Source organism: Thalassophryne amazonica, chromosome 3 (genome assembly GCF_902500255.1).
Source record: "Thalassophryne amazonica chromosome 3, fThaAma1.1, whole genome shotgun sequence".
Taxonomy (NCBI): Eukaryota; Metazoa; Chordata; class Actinopteri; order Batrachoidiformes; family Batrachoididae; genus Thalassophryne; species Thalassophryne amazonica.
The window spans coordinates 99059779-99080464 of record NC_047105.1 but is presented as its reverse complement, the minus strand read 5'-3'; the positions used below and the strand labels follow the sequence as shown (position 1 = coordinate 99080464).

The 20686-nt window shown below is 41.9% G+C and overlaps 1 protein-coding gene across 2 annotated transcripts in view; it reads right to left on the bottom strand.

The window, feature by feature from the left end:
* slc25a26 (solute carrier family 25 member 26) overlaps positions 1-20395 on the bottom strand; it is a 259040-nt gene extending 238645 nt beyond the window's left edge. Inside the window, exons 1-3 of one of the 2 annotated variants that reach the window (XM_034167165.1) lie at positions 20258-20395; positions 13787-13943; positions 1550-1668 (exon numbers count right to left, since the gene is read on the bottom strand). In XM_034167165.1, coding sequence (XP_034023056.1) covers positions 1550-1668; positions 13787-13943; positions 20258-20290 — 309 coding nt within the window. In that variant the 5' untranslated portion in view covers positions 20291-20395. The remainder of the gene's footprint in view (positions 1-1549; positions 1669-13786; positions 13944-20257) is intronic. The other variant, XM_034167166.1, reaches the window with a different exon arrangement.
* Between the last annotated feature and the right edge of the window lie 291 nt (positions 20396-20686).

The window sequence follows — 20686 nt, the reverse complement described above, 5'->3', positions numbered from 1 at the left end:
TCTGCTAACCACGATGTTACCTGAATAATAAATTCAGGCTATAAAAGCTGGAAGATTACAGTGAGTGTTTGGTTAAATTACTAGTAAAGAAGCAAACAATCACCAACAAAATTAGGCAATATAACATAGCAAACAAAAATGTACACAACGATCCTAAACGTACAAATTATTCAACCATTTATCTTCAAGCCTCAGTGCACATTTTTCTAAAATGAATTACACGACTACAGAGGAAGGACGTCACATGTGGCAGTGATTGCACTGCAGTGCATAAGTTTAGGCCTTGCATAAAACTCAGAGTATTGCTGGGTTAGGCCTTTCATCGATAAGCCTCAAGATTACGCTCTTTGAACAAGACATATCCACTACCCAGAATGCTATGGGATGCCACGCCTGCTCTGCTCAGCTCCACTCTGAGGATTTGTGCCTTTGATGTGCTCAAATCCCAAAAAGTGAGAAAAGGGTTAAAGGTAGCTTCAACCTCCTCCTCACCTTTCACACTCAGAGACTCTGCCACAGATGAAAAGTTTAAGAACACAGAAGTCTTGCACTCCCATTCTGCTATTGTTTTCAATGTGTGAACAAGGTCGGCCTCTCCAGTTCTGTGGCCTTATGGCTTTTAAAGCTACATAATATTTCCTTAATCGTAAATTAAACTGACATTTTTCTCCCAAAAAATGTATTTATTTTGAATATAAACTCCTTATCATATACTGTTTATCTTATATTACTGACATTTATCTTACTGCTGCCTTAGAGCACTTTGCACTACATTAATCAGCAAATCAAGCTGAGCTCACTGACTAACACTGTGTTACAACCTGCACTTAAATTCAATAAAACTGTGTCCCATGTGTAATACAACATTCATAAACATGCAAAACCTGTGGAAATGACAACCATCCAAAAGCTATGAATACTGAAAACCTAACATTCTGCAGAAAGCTGTGGTGGGATAGCAGGGGTCATCCTTCTTTCCATACTGCCATTATGACAGAGGGAGAACCTGCGGTCCCTGTATCGCTCCGACTCTGTGCTTCACTGCAAGTGACCGGGAGAGGACCGGCTGAGGAAATTGTACCGCTCTTCGTTGGTTTCAAGCCTGAATTCCCCAGATGAAATTGGCAGAGCCTGGGGGCCTGAGCTGGGAAAATGAAGTCAACAGGCAATAATGAGATCTTATTTACCCAGCTGGTGATGGAAGCACTGGGACAGTCCTAAGGATGCCCCTTTAACTCACCCAGCTGGATGCTGGTGGCTACAGCCAAGACCGAATTCCATTTGTCTCTATCGCCCCATTATGCATCAGTCTGTGGAATTCTAAAACGCATCACTGACAACAACGGGGCGTGCCAGCGGCGTACATGTGGGATTTATATTGGTGGGAACTAAAGAACAGGGGAAGAAGATAATTACAAGTGCGCAATGCACATGACCTTCTAAAAATGGAATGACAGAATATTCACAGAGAGCACAAACGAGATGCAAAACGAGAGGACACAAAAAGAGCAGCAGACAGAGAGAGAGAAAGAGAGAGAGAGAAACTTACTATTTCGCCCAAGGAGGCAGCCAGCATGTGGGTGACAGGTGCCAACTGTGGTGTCACTCCCAGTCCGCCGGGTCCAATGAGGGACTTTGTGTGTTCGTAGGTGACAAAGAAAGCAGCGGCTGAAATCAAGCAGAACCACAGTCATTTAAGGCCCATTAGTCAACCAGCATACAGCAATTAATATCCCTCACGACCACTGACAGGGGAGAAGCTGGGGGGGATGCACGTTTGCACATATGCATGTACAGTACATCTCCATGTGTGTAATAGAGAGGCAGGAAAGAAAGTTCAATGTGCCTGAAAAAAAGACATTGAGTGCTGACTGTGAATAGTTTTCCACATGAACCTTGCTGAAACATTTAATTTTGTAAACTACAGAGAAACAGGATGGATTCTCTTTAAACAGCAAAGAAGATCATAGGGTGTGGACAGCAAAAATGTAGACGAGTGGGTGAGTAGATGAGTTAATGCAGTAGTTCCCAACCCTGGTCCTCAGGGACACCCCCTCCCCTCCCCCTCAATCCGGCACAGTTTTCAACTCTACCTGCTCTGCAAAGATGTGTTTTTCTGTCCATATGTGGCCTTGTGACAGACTGGCAGCCTGTCTAGGTTGTACCCCGGGTCAAACCCTATGATCGCTAGGATAGGCTCCAGCTCCCCAGTGACCCTTAATTGGTATAAGTGGGCAGAGAAAATGAATGAATAAAAGTACACTACAACAAAATTAACCATGGGAATTGTCCGGTGGGGAAGTGTATGGCACCTTCTTGTGCAAGTGTGCAATTTTTTCCACTCCAATGCACATCAGTCGCTAGTAATTAGCCTTAGAGTGTGAACAGGTGTACTGAGCACCTGTCAGATTCTCATTTCCTGTAACAATTTGAGCAAAGGTATTGCATCAAATTTTGACAAAAGATTCATGATACCCAAGTGGAAACCACTTGCAAGATTCAGCAGGTGTTTGGTGATGTTGGCATAAGCATAACAGTGACATAACAGCTTCCAAAATGGGCACACATCAGTGAAGAGCAAAGCGCCTTCTGTTAGGCCATCTAGAAGCTGAAGCAACTGACAGAATACAAACTTTGGTCATGGATGATTTTCATGTCACTATCCAAGAACTTGTGGAGGAGGCAAGGATAAGCACAGATTTGGTCCATTCCATTTTGACAGAGGATTTGGGCATGCAGAGTGTCAGTGAAATTTATGCCAAAGCTGCTAACAGCAACTGTGTCTGGAAGTTTCACAGGACATGCTGAAAAGCACAATCAGTGACTCCAACTTCCTGAACATGTAATCACTGGTGATGAGACGTGGGTTTATGGGTATGACCCAGGAACCAATTTTCAGTCATCGCAATAGAAACCACTAACATCAAATTGCTGTGACACGGCAGGTGCAGCAATGTCAGAGTCATGTCACCCGTGGGGTAGTGCATCATGAGTATGCACCAAAATATTAATAAAGACTTTTATTCAGGAGGTCGTACGTCACCTTCGTGATGCTGTGTGCTGCAAATGACCAGATCTGCGGCTGCCAAAAACTTGGCATCTCCATCATGACAATGTACCTGCCTATTCTGCTCAGCTGATTCTGACTTTGCTGGACAAATGCAACATTCCTGTGACTCGTCAGACTCCCTACTCTCCTGACATGTCTCCCTCTGATTTTTGGCTGTTCCCCAAGATCAAGATGACACTATAAAGGACTTGATTTGAGTCATGAGAAAACATCATGCAGAATGCAATGGCCCAGCTGGACACCATTCTAAAACATGCCTTCCAGAAATGCTTCCAACTATGGCAGACTCACTGGGAGATGTGTGTGTCATCCCAAGGAGACTACTTCAAAGCGGATTAGGATTTCAGACTCCCAGATGAGTAACTGCATTTTTTATGGTGAAAATTTAAAGCATTTGCCCATGAATTTGTCACCACATGATACATTTTGAAAAAAACATCATACAGGCTGCATAGTTTGTTTGGTAGTTCACTTTGTCTTTTGTTACTTGTAATTTTTAAACACTAACTTACTAAAGAAAGAAGCAGAGAGCAATTCACCTGGATATCACACCACCTCCAATCCCATGGGTACCTGATACCCGTTTCTCTCTCAATGTTCCTAGCATTCAAATCACCAGTGTCGTCCCCTTCTATTATGTCTTTCCACAGATTTTGACTCATTTCATTTGGCTGCAGTTTGGCGCCATTACAAAGCAAGTTCTACAAGGTCGTTTGACCACTTTACGGCAATTCACGCCCATGGTAGTACGATATAAGTATACAGTGGATCTGGAAAAAAATTCACAGTGCTTTGCTTTTTCACATTTTGTTATGTTACAGCCTTATTCCAAAATGGAGTAAATCCATTTTTTTCCTCTAACTTCTACTGTCAACACCCCATAATGACAACATGAAAATTTTTTTAATTTTTGTAAATTTATTACGAATAAAAAAAAAACTAAGAAATCACTTGTACGCAAGTATTCACACCCTTTGCTCAATACTTTCATTTTTGCACCTCTGGCAGCAATTACAGCCTCAAGTCTTCTTGAATATGATGCCACAAGCTTGGTGCACCTATCTTTGGGCAGTTTTGCCCATTCCTCTTTGCAGCACCTCTCAAGCTCCATCAGGTTGGATGGGGAGCATCGGTGCACAGCCATTTTCAGATCTCTCCAGAGATCTTCAATCGGATTCAGGTCTGGACTCTGGCTGGGCCACTCAAGGACATTCACAGAGTTGTCCTGAAGCTGCTCCTTTGATACCTTGGTTGTGTGCTCAGGATCATTGTCCTGTTGAAAGATGAACCATTGTCCCAGTCTGAGGTCAAGAGTGCTCTGGAGCAGGTTTTCATCCAGGATGTCTCTGTACATTGCTGCATTCATCTTTTCCTCAATCCTGACTAGTCTCCCAGTTCCTGATGCTGAAAAACATCCCCACAGCATGATGCTGTCACCACCATGCTTCACTATAGGGATGGTGTCTGGTTTCCTCCAAATATGATAGTAGAGAAGCTTGAATCTTCGACTGGACTGGGTTGCTTCACGCAAGGACATTTCACTTCAAATCGCAGAAGCTTCCCCAGCTTAAATTCTTGTTCTGGTAGTCTGACTTCTGTCTTGACTCTTGTAGAGAAGAATTAACAGAAGCCACAAAAGCTGGCGTTTTAAACCTAACCAGACCCTCCTACTGAGAGGCAGACTGCTATAGGCTAGTGACTAAACAATAGCTCTAATTAGCACCTATTGTGCTCTAGTTAGCACCCTCCTAATGACAGGGCAGCTGTCCCTCCTAATGATGGGATGGACGCCTCTCCTGATGGCTCCCTTGACGGCTCTCCTGATGACGTGAATGACACATTACCATGAACAAAAGACTGAAACTGCTTTGATCTGAGTATCCCATTGTAAACAGGGGACAAAGCGTGTCTCAGACCCCTCACATAGAATGCCTCCTTGATCCCTTTCTCAAACCATTTCTTCTCTCTGGCTAAGATTTTAACTTCCTTGTCCTCAAACGTGTGGTTAGTGTCTTTAAGGTGGAGATGAACTACAGACTGAGGTCCAATGGCGCCCTCTCTGCAGTGCTGGTATAGCCGTTTGTGTAAAGGTTGCTTAGTCTCACCTATGTAGTGTTTGTTACAGTTTTCCTGACATCTGATAGAATACACTACATTGCTCTGTTTGTAACTAGGGATCCTGTCCTTAGGGTGAACTAATTTCTGTCTCAAGGTGTTAACCAGTTTAAAGTAAACTGGGATTTTGTGCTGTCTGAAGATCCTCTGTAGTTTTTCCCCTACTCCTGCTAAACAAGGGAGAGATACTCCTCTTCTTCTTGTCTCCGTTTCCTGTCTATCTGGTCTCTTTGTTCTCTGGGACCTCTGCACTTTGTCCATGGACCATCGTGGGTACCCACATACTGTGAAGGCTTTCCGGACAAGTTGTTGTTCTTTAGCCCTTCACTCTGCAGTTGTGGGCACCTGTAGGGCTCTGTGTTGAAGAGTCCTGATCACTCCAAGTTTGTGTTCAAGGGGGTGGTTTGAGCCAAAGAGCAGATATTGGTCAGTGTGAGTGGGTTTTCTGTAAACCCCTGTCTGGAGCTGCCTGTTCTCTCCAATCGTAACATGACAGTCCACTGCAGTTCTGCAGTTCATCTTCACCTTAAAGACACTAACCACACATTTGAGGACAAGGAAGTTAAAATCTTAGCCAGAGAGAAGAAATGGTTTGAGAGAGGGATCAAGGAGGCATTCTATGTGAAACAGTTGAAACCCAGCCTTAACCGGGGAGGGGGTCTGAGACACGCTTTGTCCCCTGTTTACAATGGGGTACTCAGATCAAAGCAGTTTCAGTCTTTTGTTCATGGTAATGTGTCATTCACGTCATCAGGAGAGTTGTCAAGGGAGCCATCAGGAGAGGTGTCCATCCCATCATTAGGAGGGACAGCTGCCCTGTCATTAGGAGGGTGCTAACTAGAGCACAATAGGTGCTAATTAGAGCTATTGTTTAGTCACTAGCCTATAGCAGTCTGCCTCTCGGTAGGAGGGTCTGGTTAGGTTTAAAACTCCAACTTTTGTGGCTTCTGTTTATTCTTCTCTACAAGAGTCAAGACAGAAGTCAGACTACCAGAGCAAGAATTTTAGCTGAGGAAGCTTCGGCAATTTGAAGCAAAACGTCCTCGCATCAAGCAACCCAGTCCAGACGAAGATTCAAGGTTCTCTACTATGGAAACCACCTGGACAACTGAGAGCCTACACAGAAACTTTGTGTCCAAATATGATGCCTGGCATTCACAGCAAGGAGTTGAATCTTTGTCTCATCAGACAAAGTTCTTGTTTTTTATTGTTATTATTATTATTATTAATAACTCATCTTGTAACTTGCCAAATTAAAATAACATATCATGGGGCCACAGCCTATTTTATCTGGTCAATTTTAATGCAGAAGGTCAATCAATATAGCAACTTTGCTTTGCCTGTGTAATATCCTGCTGATGTACTGCCACCTGTTGGACTGTCAGTGGATGCCTCTGAATTCAGGAGCAACAGTTTAACAAACTTACAGATGGTTAGTGGTTAGTGGATACTGGATAAATTAATCAGCACAGGCCACATGTGTGACTTGTGATGTGTAACACTGAACCATGTTGTGGGCTCATTGTTTGGAACCGCAGGGACAAACATGAGGTCCACTACATGGAATATTTTACCCAAATATGCAATATAATGGGAAACTAAATGTGGAATGAAAGAGTAGACACAATATGCATCATAGTGCCAAAAATGTTCACTGGTTGTACAAATTAGCGATGTTAAAGAAGACCCTGGAGTATTTTGAAACCTGTTTCAAACATTGTTTCCAGAGACCATATTAAAAGGAGCTATGCGGAAAAGGGGCTTCAAAACATTACAGAGTGATTAATAACAAATGGTTTGAAACATTACAGTTGAGTTGGTGGAAGATCACTGAAACATAAGTGAATGAGTGAAGGCAGTGCAGAGTCTGTACGTGCGCTAGCACATACAGTGGGGAAAATAAGTATTTGACCCCCTGTCAGTTTTGCACGTTTTCCCACCTACAAAGAATGGGAAGAGGTCTGTAATTTTTATCGTAGATACACTTTAACTGTGAGAGACAGAATAATAATAATAAAAAAAAAAATCCAGAAAATCACATTGTATGATTTTTAAATAATTAATTTGCATTTTGTTGCATGAAATAAGTATTTGATCCCCTAGAAAAACAGAGCTTAACAATTGGTACAGAAACATTTGTCTGCCGTTACAGAGGTCAGACATTTCCTGTAGTTCTTGGCCAAGTTTTCACACACTGCAGCAGGGATTTTGGTCCACTCCTCCATACAGATCTTCTCCAAATCTTTCAGGTTTGGAGTTTCAGCTCCCTCCAAAGATTTTCTATTGAGTTCAGGTCTGGAGACTGGCCAGGCCACTCCAGGACCTTGAAATGCTTCTTACGGAGCTCCTCCTTAGTTGCCCTGGCTGTGTGTTTGGGGTCAATGTCATGCTGGAAGACCCAGCCATGACCCATCTTCAATGCTCTTACTGAGCGAAGGAGGTTGTTTGCCAAAATCTCACAATACATGACCCCATCCATCCTCCCTTCAATACGGTGCAGTTGTCCTGTCCCCTTTGCAGAAGAGCACCACCAGAGTATGATGTTTCCACCCCCATGCTTCACGGTTGGGATGGTTTTCTTGGGGTTGTTCTCATCCTCTAAACATGGTAAGTGGAGTTGACTCCAAAAAGCTCTATTCTGGTCTCATCTGACCCCACATGACCTTCTCCCATGCCTCCTCTGGATCATCCAGATGGTCACTGGTGAACTTCAAACGGGCCTGGACATGTGCTGGCTTGAGCAGGGGGACCTTGCTGCCCTGCAGGATTTTAAACCATGACAGCATCATGTGTTACTAATGTAATCTTTGTGACTATGGTCCCAACTCTCTTCAGGTCATTGACCAGGTCCTCCTGTGTAGTTCTGAGCTTTCACAGAATCATCCTTACCCCACAAAGTGAGATCTTGCATGGAATCCCAGACCGAGGGAGATTGACAGTCATCTTGTGTTTCTTCCACTTTCTAATAAATAATCATTAACAGTTGTTGTCTTCAACCAAGCTGCTTGCCTGTTGTCCTGTAGTCCATCCCAGTCTTGTGCAGATCTACCAGTTTTGTCCCTGGTGTCCTTAGACAGCTCTTTGGTCTTGGCTATGGTGGACAGGTTGGTGTGATTGATTGAGTGTGTGAACAGATGTCTTTTATACAGGTAACAAGTTCAAACAGGTGCAATTAATACAGCTAAAGAGTGCAGAATAAGAGGGCTTCTTAAAGAAAAATTAACAGGTCTGTGAGAGCCAGAATTCTTGCTGGTTGGTAGGGGATCAAATACTTATTTTATGCAACAAAATGCAAATTAATTATTTAACAATCATACAATGTGATTTTCTGGATTTTTTTTAGATTCTGTCTCTCACAGCTGAAGTGTACCTACGATAAAAATTACAGACCTCTCCATTCTTTGTAGGTGGGAAAACCTACAAAACTGACAGGGGGTCAAATACTTATTTTCCCCACTGTATGTTCATTAGGCTAGTTTTTTTTTTTTTTTTTTTTTAACTTATTTTTATTAGCATTTCGTGTCAAAAAAAAAAAAAAACCTACCCAAACAGAACTGAAACAATTAGGGAGCAGATTGCTGTTACGACTTAACTAATTATCTGAGAAAACAAAATTAGGCCTATGAGATGTTACATAATGGATCCATTTTATCCAGTATGAGCTAAACTATTACAATTTGTAGTTGATACAAGCTGTTATCTTTTCCATTTTGTAAATGTCCATTGTAATGTTCATCCATCCAGTTAAAGTTGGTCTGTCCTGTAATAACCATTTCCTGGTTAATGCCTTTTTAGCTGCGACCAACAAAATATTCAATAAATGTCTTTTTTTTTTTTTTTTTTTTTTTTTTTTTTTACAATTTCTGAGGTAAATTTCCAAAGCACATAATCTTCATCTCGAGAGGCATCAAGTCAAATCTTGAATATTCTAGTCATTACTGATACAAAACCCACCACCACAAGCAATTACTTAATCCTAAAATATGCTCAAATCAAGTCAGAAGGCAAAAGAGGAAAACTAAATATTCAAAGGATGGTGCTTGGTGCAGTTTCATGTTTGCGGCTATATTTTAAAGGATTTTCTTTTTCTTTTTACAGCCATACTCACATTAAAACATTATTAACAATCATGGTTCTGAGTGCTCAACTCAGCAGTCTGTTAAAAAAAAGGAAAAAATGTTTGAACTGGGGTGAAAGTAGCAACTGTATGAGGAGTTACAAAAATCCAACCTACGCTCAAGATAGCAAAGAAATAACACAAATAAATAAACAAACACCAACAAATAAAATAAACAAATAACACCAACAACTTACTGTTTTGCTTAAATCAACATTAGGTTAGTGATATAACATCTATTTCTGAAAAGAAATATGGCTAGCTAGGTGTATAACGGTTTAAACCAAACATTATGTTGTAAGAAATCATAAAATGTAAGAATGCTGCAGTACAACTAACTACATTACACAATTTTAACGTTTGGGTAGTTCCAGATTCAACTAGTGGCTCGATGACAACCCCCCCCAACGGACTCACATGGTGGACTCACATCAATGCTTGTGTTGTGTTCTGTATTGTAAACCTTTTTGGTAGAATGGCCTAAGCAGTGGATCACCCCTTTGAGTCTGGTCTACTTGAGGTTTCTTACTCAAATCGTCACAGGGAGATTTTCCTTACCACTGTCGCCTGTGTGCTTGCTCTAGGGGTTGGTAAGGTTAGACCTTACTTAAATGAAGTGCCTTGAGGCAGCTTTCTTGTGCTTTGGCACGATGTAAACTAAATAAATAGAACTGGGAAAAACTCAATTTGGGTTCATTTAGAGATGTATTACAGGTGTCCAACTGACAACAGCACATTTCCTTTTGAGGAATTTGTGGAAAAGTTTCTCACATATGGCACAATTGTCAAAGCTGAGCAGAGCACTCAGAGCCCTGATTGCTAAGGGCCCCTTCACACATAGCATGAATAAGTAAGAATCAGGGTGAATCACAGCGAAACAGCCCAAAAGAGCAAACCCTGAAAACATCGAGCCGACATCGGGAGGGACACACGGTAGGGCAGGTGTGAATATTGTGACGCTGTGACAGTTTCGTGCACCCTCATGCGTGTGCACGAACACAGTGCGAGCAGGTGGAGTGTGTGGAAACACATCGCACAGCTGCTGTGGAGGTAAAAAAAAAACAGCTGGAATGTGTGGAACCACATCGCGCCACTGATGTGGTGAAACAAAAAATAAAACTACACACCATAAAAAAAATACTGCAATGTCCAATATTTAATCCCTCTTATCGTGCGGAAAATACAAGTATGATCCCTCTGTGCCTCTGTACAGTAGTGTTCAGAATAATAGTAGTGCTATGTGACTAAAAAGATTATTCCAGATTTTGAGTACATTTCTTATCGTTACATGGGAAACAAGGTACCAGTAGATTCAGTAGATTCTCACAAATCCAACAAGACCAAGCATTCGTGATATGCACACTCTTAAGGCTATGAAATTGGGCTATTAGTAAAAAAAAAAAAAAAAAAAAAAAAAAAAAAAGTAGAAAACGGGGTGTTCACAATAATAGTAGCATCTGCTGTTGACGCTGCAAACTCAAAACTATTATGTTCAAACTGCTTTTTTAGCAATCCTGTGAATAACTAAACTAGTATTTAGTTGTATAACCACAGTTTTTCATGATTTCTTCACATCTGCGAGGCATTAATTTTGTTGGTTTGGAACCAAGATTTTGATGGTTTACTAGTGTGCTTGGGGTCATTGTCTTGTTGAAACACCCATTTCAAGGGCATGTCCTCTTCAGCATAAGGCAACATGACCTCTTCAAGTATTTTGACAAACTGATCCATGATACCTGCTATGCGATATATAAGCCCAAAGCCATAGTAGGAGAAACATGCCCATATCATGATGCTTGCACCACCATGCTTCACTGTCTTCACTGTGAACTGTGGCTTGAATTCAGAGTTTGGGGGTCGTCTCACAAACTGTCTGCGGCCCTTGGACCCAAAAAGAACAGTTTTACTGTCATCAGTCCACAAAATATTCCTCCATTTCTCTTTAGGCCAGTTGATGTGTTCTTTGTCAAATTGTGACCTCTTCTGCATGTCTTTTATTTAACAGAGGGACTTTGCGGGGGATTCTTGCAAATAAATTAGCTTCACACAGGCGTCTTCTAACTGTCACAGCACTTTTTTGTCCATTTTAAAGCATTGGAGATCACTGTAGATGAACAGCCTATCATTTCTTGCACCTGCGTGTAACTTTTCCCCTCTCCAATCAACTTTTTAATCAAACTACGCTGTTCTTCTGAACAATGTCTTGAACATCCCATTTTCCTCAGGCTTTCAAAAAGAAAAGCATGTTCAACAGGTGCTGGCTTCATCCTTAAATAGGGGACACCTGATTCACACCACAACTGCCGAACTCACTGACTGAATGCCACACTACTATTATTGTGAACACCCCCTTTTCTACTTTTTTTACTAACAGCCCAATTTCATAGCCTTAAGCGTGTGCATATCATGAATGCTTGGTCTTGGATTTGTGAGAATCTACTGAATCTACTGGTACATTGTTTCCCATGTAACAATAAGAAATATACTCAAAACCTGGATTCATCTTTTTAGTCACATTGCACTACTATTATTCTGAACACTATTGTATATGATCCATGGTCACAGACGTACAGTCATGAAATGACATGAATGAAGCAGTGCTCTCTCATTATGTCATGTCCAGCCCGGTATATAAATAATTACTACAAACACCGGACACTGACAGAGATATTGGTGTATAATTACTGAAAATCGCTGGGTTGATATAAATAATAAATAAAAGGGGACCCAATACAGAACCCTGTGGTTAAATAACCCTGGTTAAATAAAAAATAAATGCCACTCACATGATTCGGAAACCTTACCACTGTGCTACAACTACTGTCTCATAACAGGAGCGTAAAATGCTTAAAATCAACAAGGAGATAAATTTTTTTTTTTTTTAAAGGAACTTAGACGATGTAAAGAGGAAGTTTTCGTCATTTCAATTACGGCGAAAAAAGCCCAGTAATAACTGACAAAACAGCATTTGTTACGGTGTATTTTTGGTGATACGTGACTGAAAGTGGCATATCTGTCACACTGCTGGCTTGTCATAGTCCTGTAGAACGTCGCTCACAGGACACGTGTATCGGGCCGGACACGCGTGACATAAAGATCGCCTGCTGCGTGTTCACATGATCTGACGTCCGTTTCACATGGAGCAGCCTGCCAAGGTGCGCTGTGTGCGGCCGCTGCAGCCCGACGCAAAGGTGAAATATGTTATGTATTTTATGTCAGGACAGCAGGCAGAGGCGTGCGCCTCACGGAGTACAGTTGTAAGGTCATGTCCTTCAAAACACGGTACGTGTTCCCCAGCTGTGACATCCAGGAGCAGAGAACTCAACAGCTGCTGCTGTTCGGGGCCAGGCCCTCTTATCCATTCAGTACCCAGCCCAAAGTGTTACTCTGTTTCTGTGTTATGTGATCATTCATTTTAGTTATTTGTGTATGTAGTTATTTTAGTAATTATTTTACACGTCGTGTCCACTGAGTCATCAGTTCCAGCTGTCTGTGTGCTGCGATCAGCTGACCGGTGCCCCCCTGTGCTGTGTGCACTCAGACGGCCCCCATGCGATCATGTGAGTACATGCATATCAATATTTCATGCAAGTGTGCCACCGCATTCCCCCATCCTGCATGCGTTGCGGGGGGGGGGGGGGGGTGACACACGTGCACTCATGCGATACACACGCATGCCATATGTGTGTTGCTTTTGGCAATGCCACACTTGTGGGGGCACTTAGATAGATGTTACTGCCAGCTTGAAAGTGATCGGCTGCTGACTGTTTTCGTGCTGACAGCGCGAATAGCACCACATTTTCCAAGTGTCCTGCGAGCAGTGTTGGATGTTCGTGTGTGTCACCTGGAATTTGCCTGACATCTGCCGCGAGAGGGATTGAATGAGCTCTCACAGGCCACACTCTGTCTTTCAGCCGCTGGTGTGCGCAAATAGTTGTAGCGACAGGTGTACGAGGCACTGGAGGTGGCTCCAATTTTTCACGAATGGCATGCAATTCCTCCCTCGTGCACTAGTCTGCTTCAATGACTTTATGTGTGAAGGGGCTTTAACTGTTTTAATACAACTAAGACTGCAAAAATGCCAAACTGACTTTTTAATGACATCAAGTAGGACAAGAAAGCAAAATTTCTTCTCCAATTATTCAAAAAAAATGCACTTCTAATGTAAAGTTCTTGTTGTTGCTTTAATCGCTGCCAAGCTTAGACAAGTTTCCATATCCATGAAGCCAACACAGTTCACATTCTGTGTTCAATATCACTGTGATGTGACCATCAACACCAAAAAGAAACTAAATTATTTCAAATATAACATTTTAAAAAAATTAACCTCTAATCATCCAAAAAAAAAAAAACAGTTACATTTTGCACAGTGCATGTATGGTCCTGATCTGATCTCTTGGAGATGGCTGGTCTCCTTCACAAACTGTAGTGACTTGTGTACCTGCACTAGAACATATACCCAGCTGTCCAAACTAGTGCCTTACCATTTGGAAAGGAGCCAACAGCAGCAGAAGGGACCCCAGCATAGATGCCCCTGAAGCCCCCAGCTTTGGAGAAGCCCTGCTGACTCTGCAGCCTGGTCTTAATGGTGTCCAAGGGGAAGAGAGTCAAGTCCACACACATCCCTGCACAGCCTCCTGCCTGGGACGCAAGTACACATTAGTCATTTTGTAAGACAGTGCTACAAAATATAGTCAACTTAAGCACATTACCAATAACATTCTTTTGTCTCTGGTATTCCACAACAGCCTGATTTGATCTGTTTTGTTGTATGAAAAACTCTTTTTAATAAAGAGATGAGAGACAGATGCATAACCTAATAACTGGTAATTTCTGTTTTATGTCTTTGTAAATGGTGTCCTTCCATTTTGGACTATTCATGGAAAATAATAATAATGACAATATTTAGAAGACACCACTAAGGACTGCAATGAAAGATTGCACTGCAGTTTCTGACATGTTAAATCAGGTGATAAATAGTCTGCGTGTTTGATTGGAACACAGCAAGCACCTACATGTTATCTAAAGCCTAGTCTACACTAGCAAACGTGTTTGCAAACACCACCAAACTTCATGTTTGGTGGTGTTTGCCATGAAAAGTTTGCACGAGTTTGGTAGTGTGGACGTATTGCCAAATACCACCAAACTAGTTTGCAAAAGTTTGGACATGTTCATTCTTGAAAACATGTTTGGTGAAGTTTGCCAACAAACAGCTAATCAGAGAAGAGCTGGTGATCATGCGAATTACTAGTTGGACAAAATGGCAGCCTCCAAGAAGGAAAGCGTGTGGGGATTTGAAGAGATACAAAATTTAACTGAGGAATATGAGAAACATCCATGCCTATACAACACCATAATCAAGTGTGTGTCTTGCTTTTGTATCAGTGGCTCCACCTTCTGAAGGAGTTCCTCGAAAGCTGCCTCATCCATCCTCAGAAAGTTCTTATAACTTGGTTTGTCTGAGGACTGTATTTCTTTAAGAAGGCACTTGTAGGCCCCATACTTGTGTCTTTTCTTAATCCAGGATCTGCACCACAAGCGAGGCTTGTGTTGTTTTTGGCGGCGGCGGCGACGTTCCACAGCAATTACACATATTACTGTTGCAGATGCCCTGATGACTTCTCTCTTGAATTTTGCCACTGTTTCTGATCATTTTTAGAGGGAAAGTTCAAAACATTGTAAAACATTACCAAACATTTGTTTGGTAATGTTTGGTACTGTTTCATAGTATGGACACCCAAGCCAAACATAAGCAAACGTAGTGTTTGGTAATGTTTGCAAACAAAAGTTTGGTCAGGTTTGCCAGTGTAGACTACGCATAAAGGTCCATCAACCCGTCAACAACACCAAAATTGCTATGGTGACTGGGGACACCAAGGGGGAAAGTGGGGACCTTAGGTTGAAAGTGTACGTGCGTGAACACACACACACACACACACACACACACACACACACACACACACACACACACACACACACACACACACACACACACACACACACACACAGTCGGCCTTATATATTATATTAGATCACGACCCGCTCACTGAAGCCCTTATTTTTCGCAGTTCACGTGGTACTCAGATCAAGTAGCAAGGTTATTGTTGGGTTAGAATTAGTGGTTGCAGTTAACGCAGTTTACAAATCTACGTATCAACAGCAAATACAAATAGGTAGCTGCATGATCATGTGATCAACTATATTGACCAAGGAGAGAGACATTACGTACCAATAAAAGTTCATTATACGAATACGGCTATGTACGGATAGCCACTGCCATAATTATCTGAAAAAAGCTTGGAAGTGGCTATTCGTACATAGACATATTAATAACGTTCATACGTAGCGCAGCCTTGTTATGGTTATGGGTTATTGTTATGATTATGTCTAGGGTTAGAATGTTTGATTGACGTAGTTTATGAATCTACGTGTCAATAGCAAATACATGTACAAGTACGTAGCCTCATGATCACGTGACCTATACTGACCAATAACAGGAGGTTCTACGTACCGTTGAAGTTCAGTATACGAATACGGCTACATATAAATAGCCACTTCCTAAAGACTTGCTGCCACTTTTAACAAAATAATTAACCATACCATTTGTTTCTCTTTACAATAACATTTTGAAATTTCTAATTTAATCTTTGTCAAAGCACACATTTATACAGCATCAAAGCACACATTTATACAGAAATATGAGGGTGTTTAAAACTTTGACAATACCTTCAGCATAAGTTTATCATTACAGTGTTATGTAAAATGATAATTTAAAGCAGCAATGTGGCACTTTTAAACAAGAGCAATCAGAGATTTCTGACATCCACCAATCCAGATTCAGATCACCTCCCAAATTCAATGGAGTCTTCCATGCCCTAATACCTATCTGTGGTGCAAATGTGGTGATAATCTGTGAAGTAGTTTTGACGTAATCCTTCAAAGACCATATAAAGTGCAAGTTGATCGAGAATCCGGATCCAGATCAACTCCAAAATTTAATGGGTTCATCCATGGCTTAATATCTATTTTTTGTGAAAATTTCATCAAAATCCATGCAGTAGTTTTGACGTAATCCTGCTAACAGACAGACAAATTCAAGTGATTTTATTACATCCTTGGATGACGTAATAATTGCAGTTAAACAGGAAGTTATTTGTCAACATTTAAATTGGCTTGGCAAGGAAGGTAGCATAGAGTAGGGGGCTAGGTCGAGCTCCACGTTCATTTTGTATAGTAACTTTAGCAGTTTTTTGGGGGGAGGGGGTTTCTGCTTTTGCCTGCAACAAACTAGCGGAGTTTGTGCTGGACGGCGGACTCAGTGACGTGCTGGCGAGGAGGAGTGGTGTTGGGGTGCCAACCGACAGCCTGTGTTCATTCATTGTGTAGAATCCGTATAGCTGGGGTTGAGGTGGGATTTGTATGGGTTCCGGCACATGTGGGTGCGGAGGGCAATGAGGCTGCTGACAGGATGCTTTGGTGAAGGGGAGTGTTGATATTTCACTGGCGTTTCGGTTCTAGAAGTGTTCAGAAGTAATTAATAGATTGGTAAGAGAGAGTTGGCAGTTCAACTGGACAAATGATTGTACAGGAAGATCTTACTTTGCTATTCAGAACACTGTGATAAAACCAAAGGAATATTTTAGCTGTAGTCATCACTACAACCACAATTCCAATGAAGTTGGGACATTGTGTAAAATGTAAATCAAAACAGAATACAATGATTTGCAAATCCTCTTCAACCCATATTCAATTGAATACACCACGAAGACAATATATTTAATGTTCAAACTGACAGACATTTTTGTTTTTGTGCAAATATTTGCCCATTGTGAAATGGATGCCTGCAACACATTTCAAAAAAGTTGGGACAGGCAACAAAAGACTGGGAAGCTTGATGAATGCTCAAAGAACACCTAATTGGAAACAGGTGAGTGTCATAATTGGGTATAAAGGAGCATCCCCAAAAGGCTCAGCCATTCACAAGCAAAGATGGGGCGAGGATCACCACTTTGTGAACAACTGCGTGAAAAAATAGTCCAACAGTTTAAGAACAATGTTTCTCAACGTTCAGTTGCAAGGAATTTAGGGATTCTATCATCTACAGTCCATAATATAATCAGAAGATTCAGAGAATCCGGGTCCGTGTGTTTTTTAAAAATACACAAACACACTGCTTCGCTTTAAATGCACAGTAAGTCTATTTCAGATGATCAGCGTGGACCATCTTTCTCTTAAAAGGCTTTATTTTACTCTATGTGTCACATTGGAAAGCGGTAGCTATCGTTGCTAATTTGATTAGCTGTTACGCTCCAGTCTTCTTCTGTTTTTTTTCCCTGCGGCCGTTGCAGCGCCACACACAGGCCTGGCATATGTACTACAACGTTAAACGAAGCTTCGAGGCACAGAATTTGCCTCGAACATTTTTTGTAATCGAATTATTCGAGTTACTTGATTAATCGTTTCAGCCCTAAGTGCGGGTACTAGACTGGCCTGCCTGCAGTCCAGATCTGTCGACCATTGCAAACGTGTGGCGCATTATGAAATGCAAAATACAACAACAAAGACCCCGGACTGTTGAACAACTGAAGTCGTACATCAAGCTAGAATGGGAAAGAATTCCACCTGCAAAGCTTCAACAATTACTGTCCTCAGTTCCCAAACGCTTACTCAGTGTCGTTAGAAGGAAAGGTGATGTAACACAGTGGTAAACATACCACTGTCCAAGCTTTTTTGAAATGTGTTGAAACTTGTTGCAGGCATCCATTTCAAAATGAGCAAATATTTGCACAACACAATAAAGTTTATCAGTTTGAACATTAAATATCTTGTCTTTGTGGTGTATTCAGTTGAATATGGGTTGAAGAGGATTTGCAAATCATTGTATTCTGTTTTTATTTATATTTTACACAACGTCCCAACTTCAATGGAATTGGGGTTGTAGGTTGAGATTAGGGCATTGTGGGCTGGCTCTGATAGGCAAACACCCAGACGGAAAGTGTGAGTGTGGGCAATTGGAGACAGTAAGCCATGTCCTGATTCAGTGTGACAATTACACTCAACAAAAATATAAACGCAACACTTTTGGTTTTGCTCCCATTTTGCATGAGATGAACTCAAAGATCTAAAACTTTTTCCACATACACAATATCACCATTTCCCTCAAATATTGTTCACAAACCAGTCTAAATCTGTGATAGTGAGCACTTCACCTTTGCTGAGATAATCCATCCCACCTCACAGCTGTGCCATATCAAGATGCTGATTAGACACCATGATTAGTGCACAGGTGTGCCTTAGACTGCCCACAATTAAAGGACACTCTGAAAGGTGCAGTTTTACCACACAGCACAATGCCACAGATGTCGCAAGATTTGAGGGAGCGTGCAGTTGGCATGCTGACAGCAGGAATGTCAACCAGAGCTGTTGCTCGTGTATTGAATGTTTATTTCTCTACCATAAGCCGTCTCCAAAGGCGGTTCAGAGAATTTGGCAGTACATCCAACCAGCCTCACAACCTCAGACCACGTGTAACCAAACCAGCCCAGGACCTCCACATCCAGCATGTTCACCTCCAAGATCGTCTGAGACCAGCCACTCGGACAGCTGCTGAAACAATCGGTTTGCATAACCAAAGAATTTCTACACAAACTGTCAGAAACCGTCTCAGGGAAGCTCATCTGCATGCTCGTCGTCCTCATCGGGGTCTCGACCTGACTCCAGTTCGTCGTCGTAACCGACTTGAGTGGGCAAATGTTCACATTCGCTGGCGTTTGGCACGTTGGAGAGGTGTTCTCTTCATGGATGAATCCCAGTTCACACTGTCCAGGGCAGATGGCAGACAGCGTGTGTGGCGTCATGTGGGTAAGCGGTTTTCTGATGTCAATGTTGTGGATCGAGTGGCCCATGGTGGTGGTGGGGTTATGGTATGGGCAGGCGTCTGTTATGGACGAAGAACACAGGTGCATTTTATTGATGGCATTTTGAATGCACAGAGATACCGTGATGAGATCCTGAGGCCCATTGTTGTGCCATACATCCAAGAACATCACCTCATGTTGCAGCAGGATAATGCACGGCCCCATGTTGCAAGGATCTGTACACAATTCTTGGAAGCTGAAAATGTCCCAGTTCTTGCATGGCCGGCATACTCACCGGACATGTCACCCATTGAGCATGTTTGGGATGCTCTGGACCGGCGTATACGACAGCGTGTACCAGTTCCTGCCAATATCCAGCAACTTCGCACAGCCATTGAAGAGGAGTGGACCAACATTCCACAGGCCACAACTGACAACCTGATCAACTCTATGCGAAGGAGATGTGTTGCACTGCATGAGGCAAATGGTGGTCACACCAGATACTGACTGGTATCCCCCCCCCCCCCAATAAAACAAAACTACACCTTTCAGAGTGGCCTTTTATTGTGGGCAGTCTAAGGCACACCTGTGCACTAATCATGGTGTCTAATCAGCATCTTGATATGGCACACCTGTGAGGTGGGATGGATTATCTCAGCAAAGGAGAAGTGCTCACTATCACAGATTTAGACTGGTTTGTGAACAATATTTGAGGGACATGGTGATATTGTGTATGTGGAAAAAGTTTTAGATCTTTGAGTTCATCTCATACAAAATGGGAGCAAAACCAAAAGTGTTGCGTTTATATTTTTGTTGAGTGTATGTACCCCAGAGGAAACAACTGTAGAGACCTGGGAAGTGCTGGTCTAGCCAGTTTTACTCTGAAAGACCTTGTTAATTTGAGCAGTTGGAGCAAAATGGAAAGAGTGCTGGAATATCTGCGGACTATTGGACTCTTCAGCAGAATCTGATCTAAGTGGGGGTTTTTTTTTAAGTAAACGGCAGGTTGCAGCAATATACCTTGGATGCATCTAGTCTGCTAAACTAGAGAAGAAGAACATTTAAATGAACAACCATTTGCAGAAAACGCGACTTTACCACCAGCGATGCGACGAACTCTCGTCTTTCCATGTTCCGCCTTCAGAGTTTTGTCTTATCCGCCGAAACTGAGTTTGTCGATGAACATAACTCAGAGCTCAGAGAAACCAAAAGACGCAGCCATCTTGGAGAGGTATTACTTCCGCTGACGCAAAGCCGCACGCGAGTCACGTGGTGAAGGACGCTTATGAGAGGCGAAGGAAAGAAAGAAAAAAGAGAACCAAAGAATTTACGTTGAAAACGAAAGAAATAGAAAGAAAGAAAGAAAGAAAGAAAGAAAGAAAGAAAGAAAGAAAGAAAGAAAGAAAGAAAGAAAGAAAGAACAGAATATTACAAGTCAATTCAAAAAACAAACTAGATAAACATCCCAAATATGGTCCATCCCTCAGTGTTTTCTTCACTGATTTAAATGTCATGCTTAATAAAAAC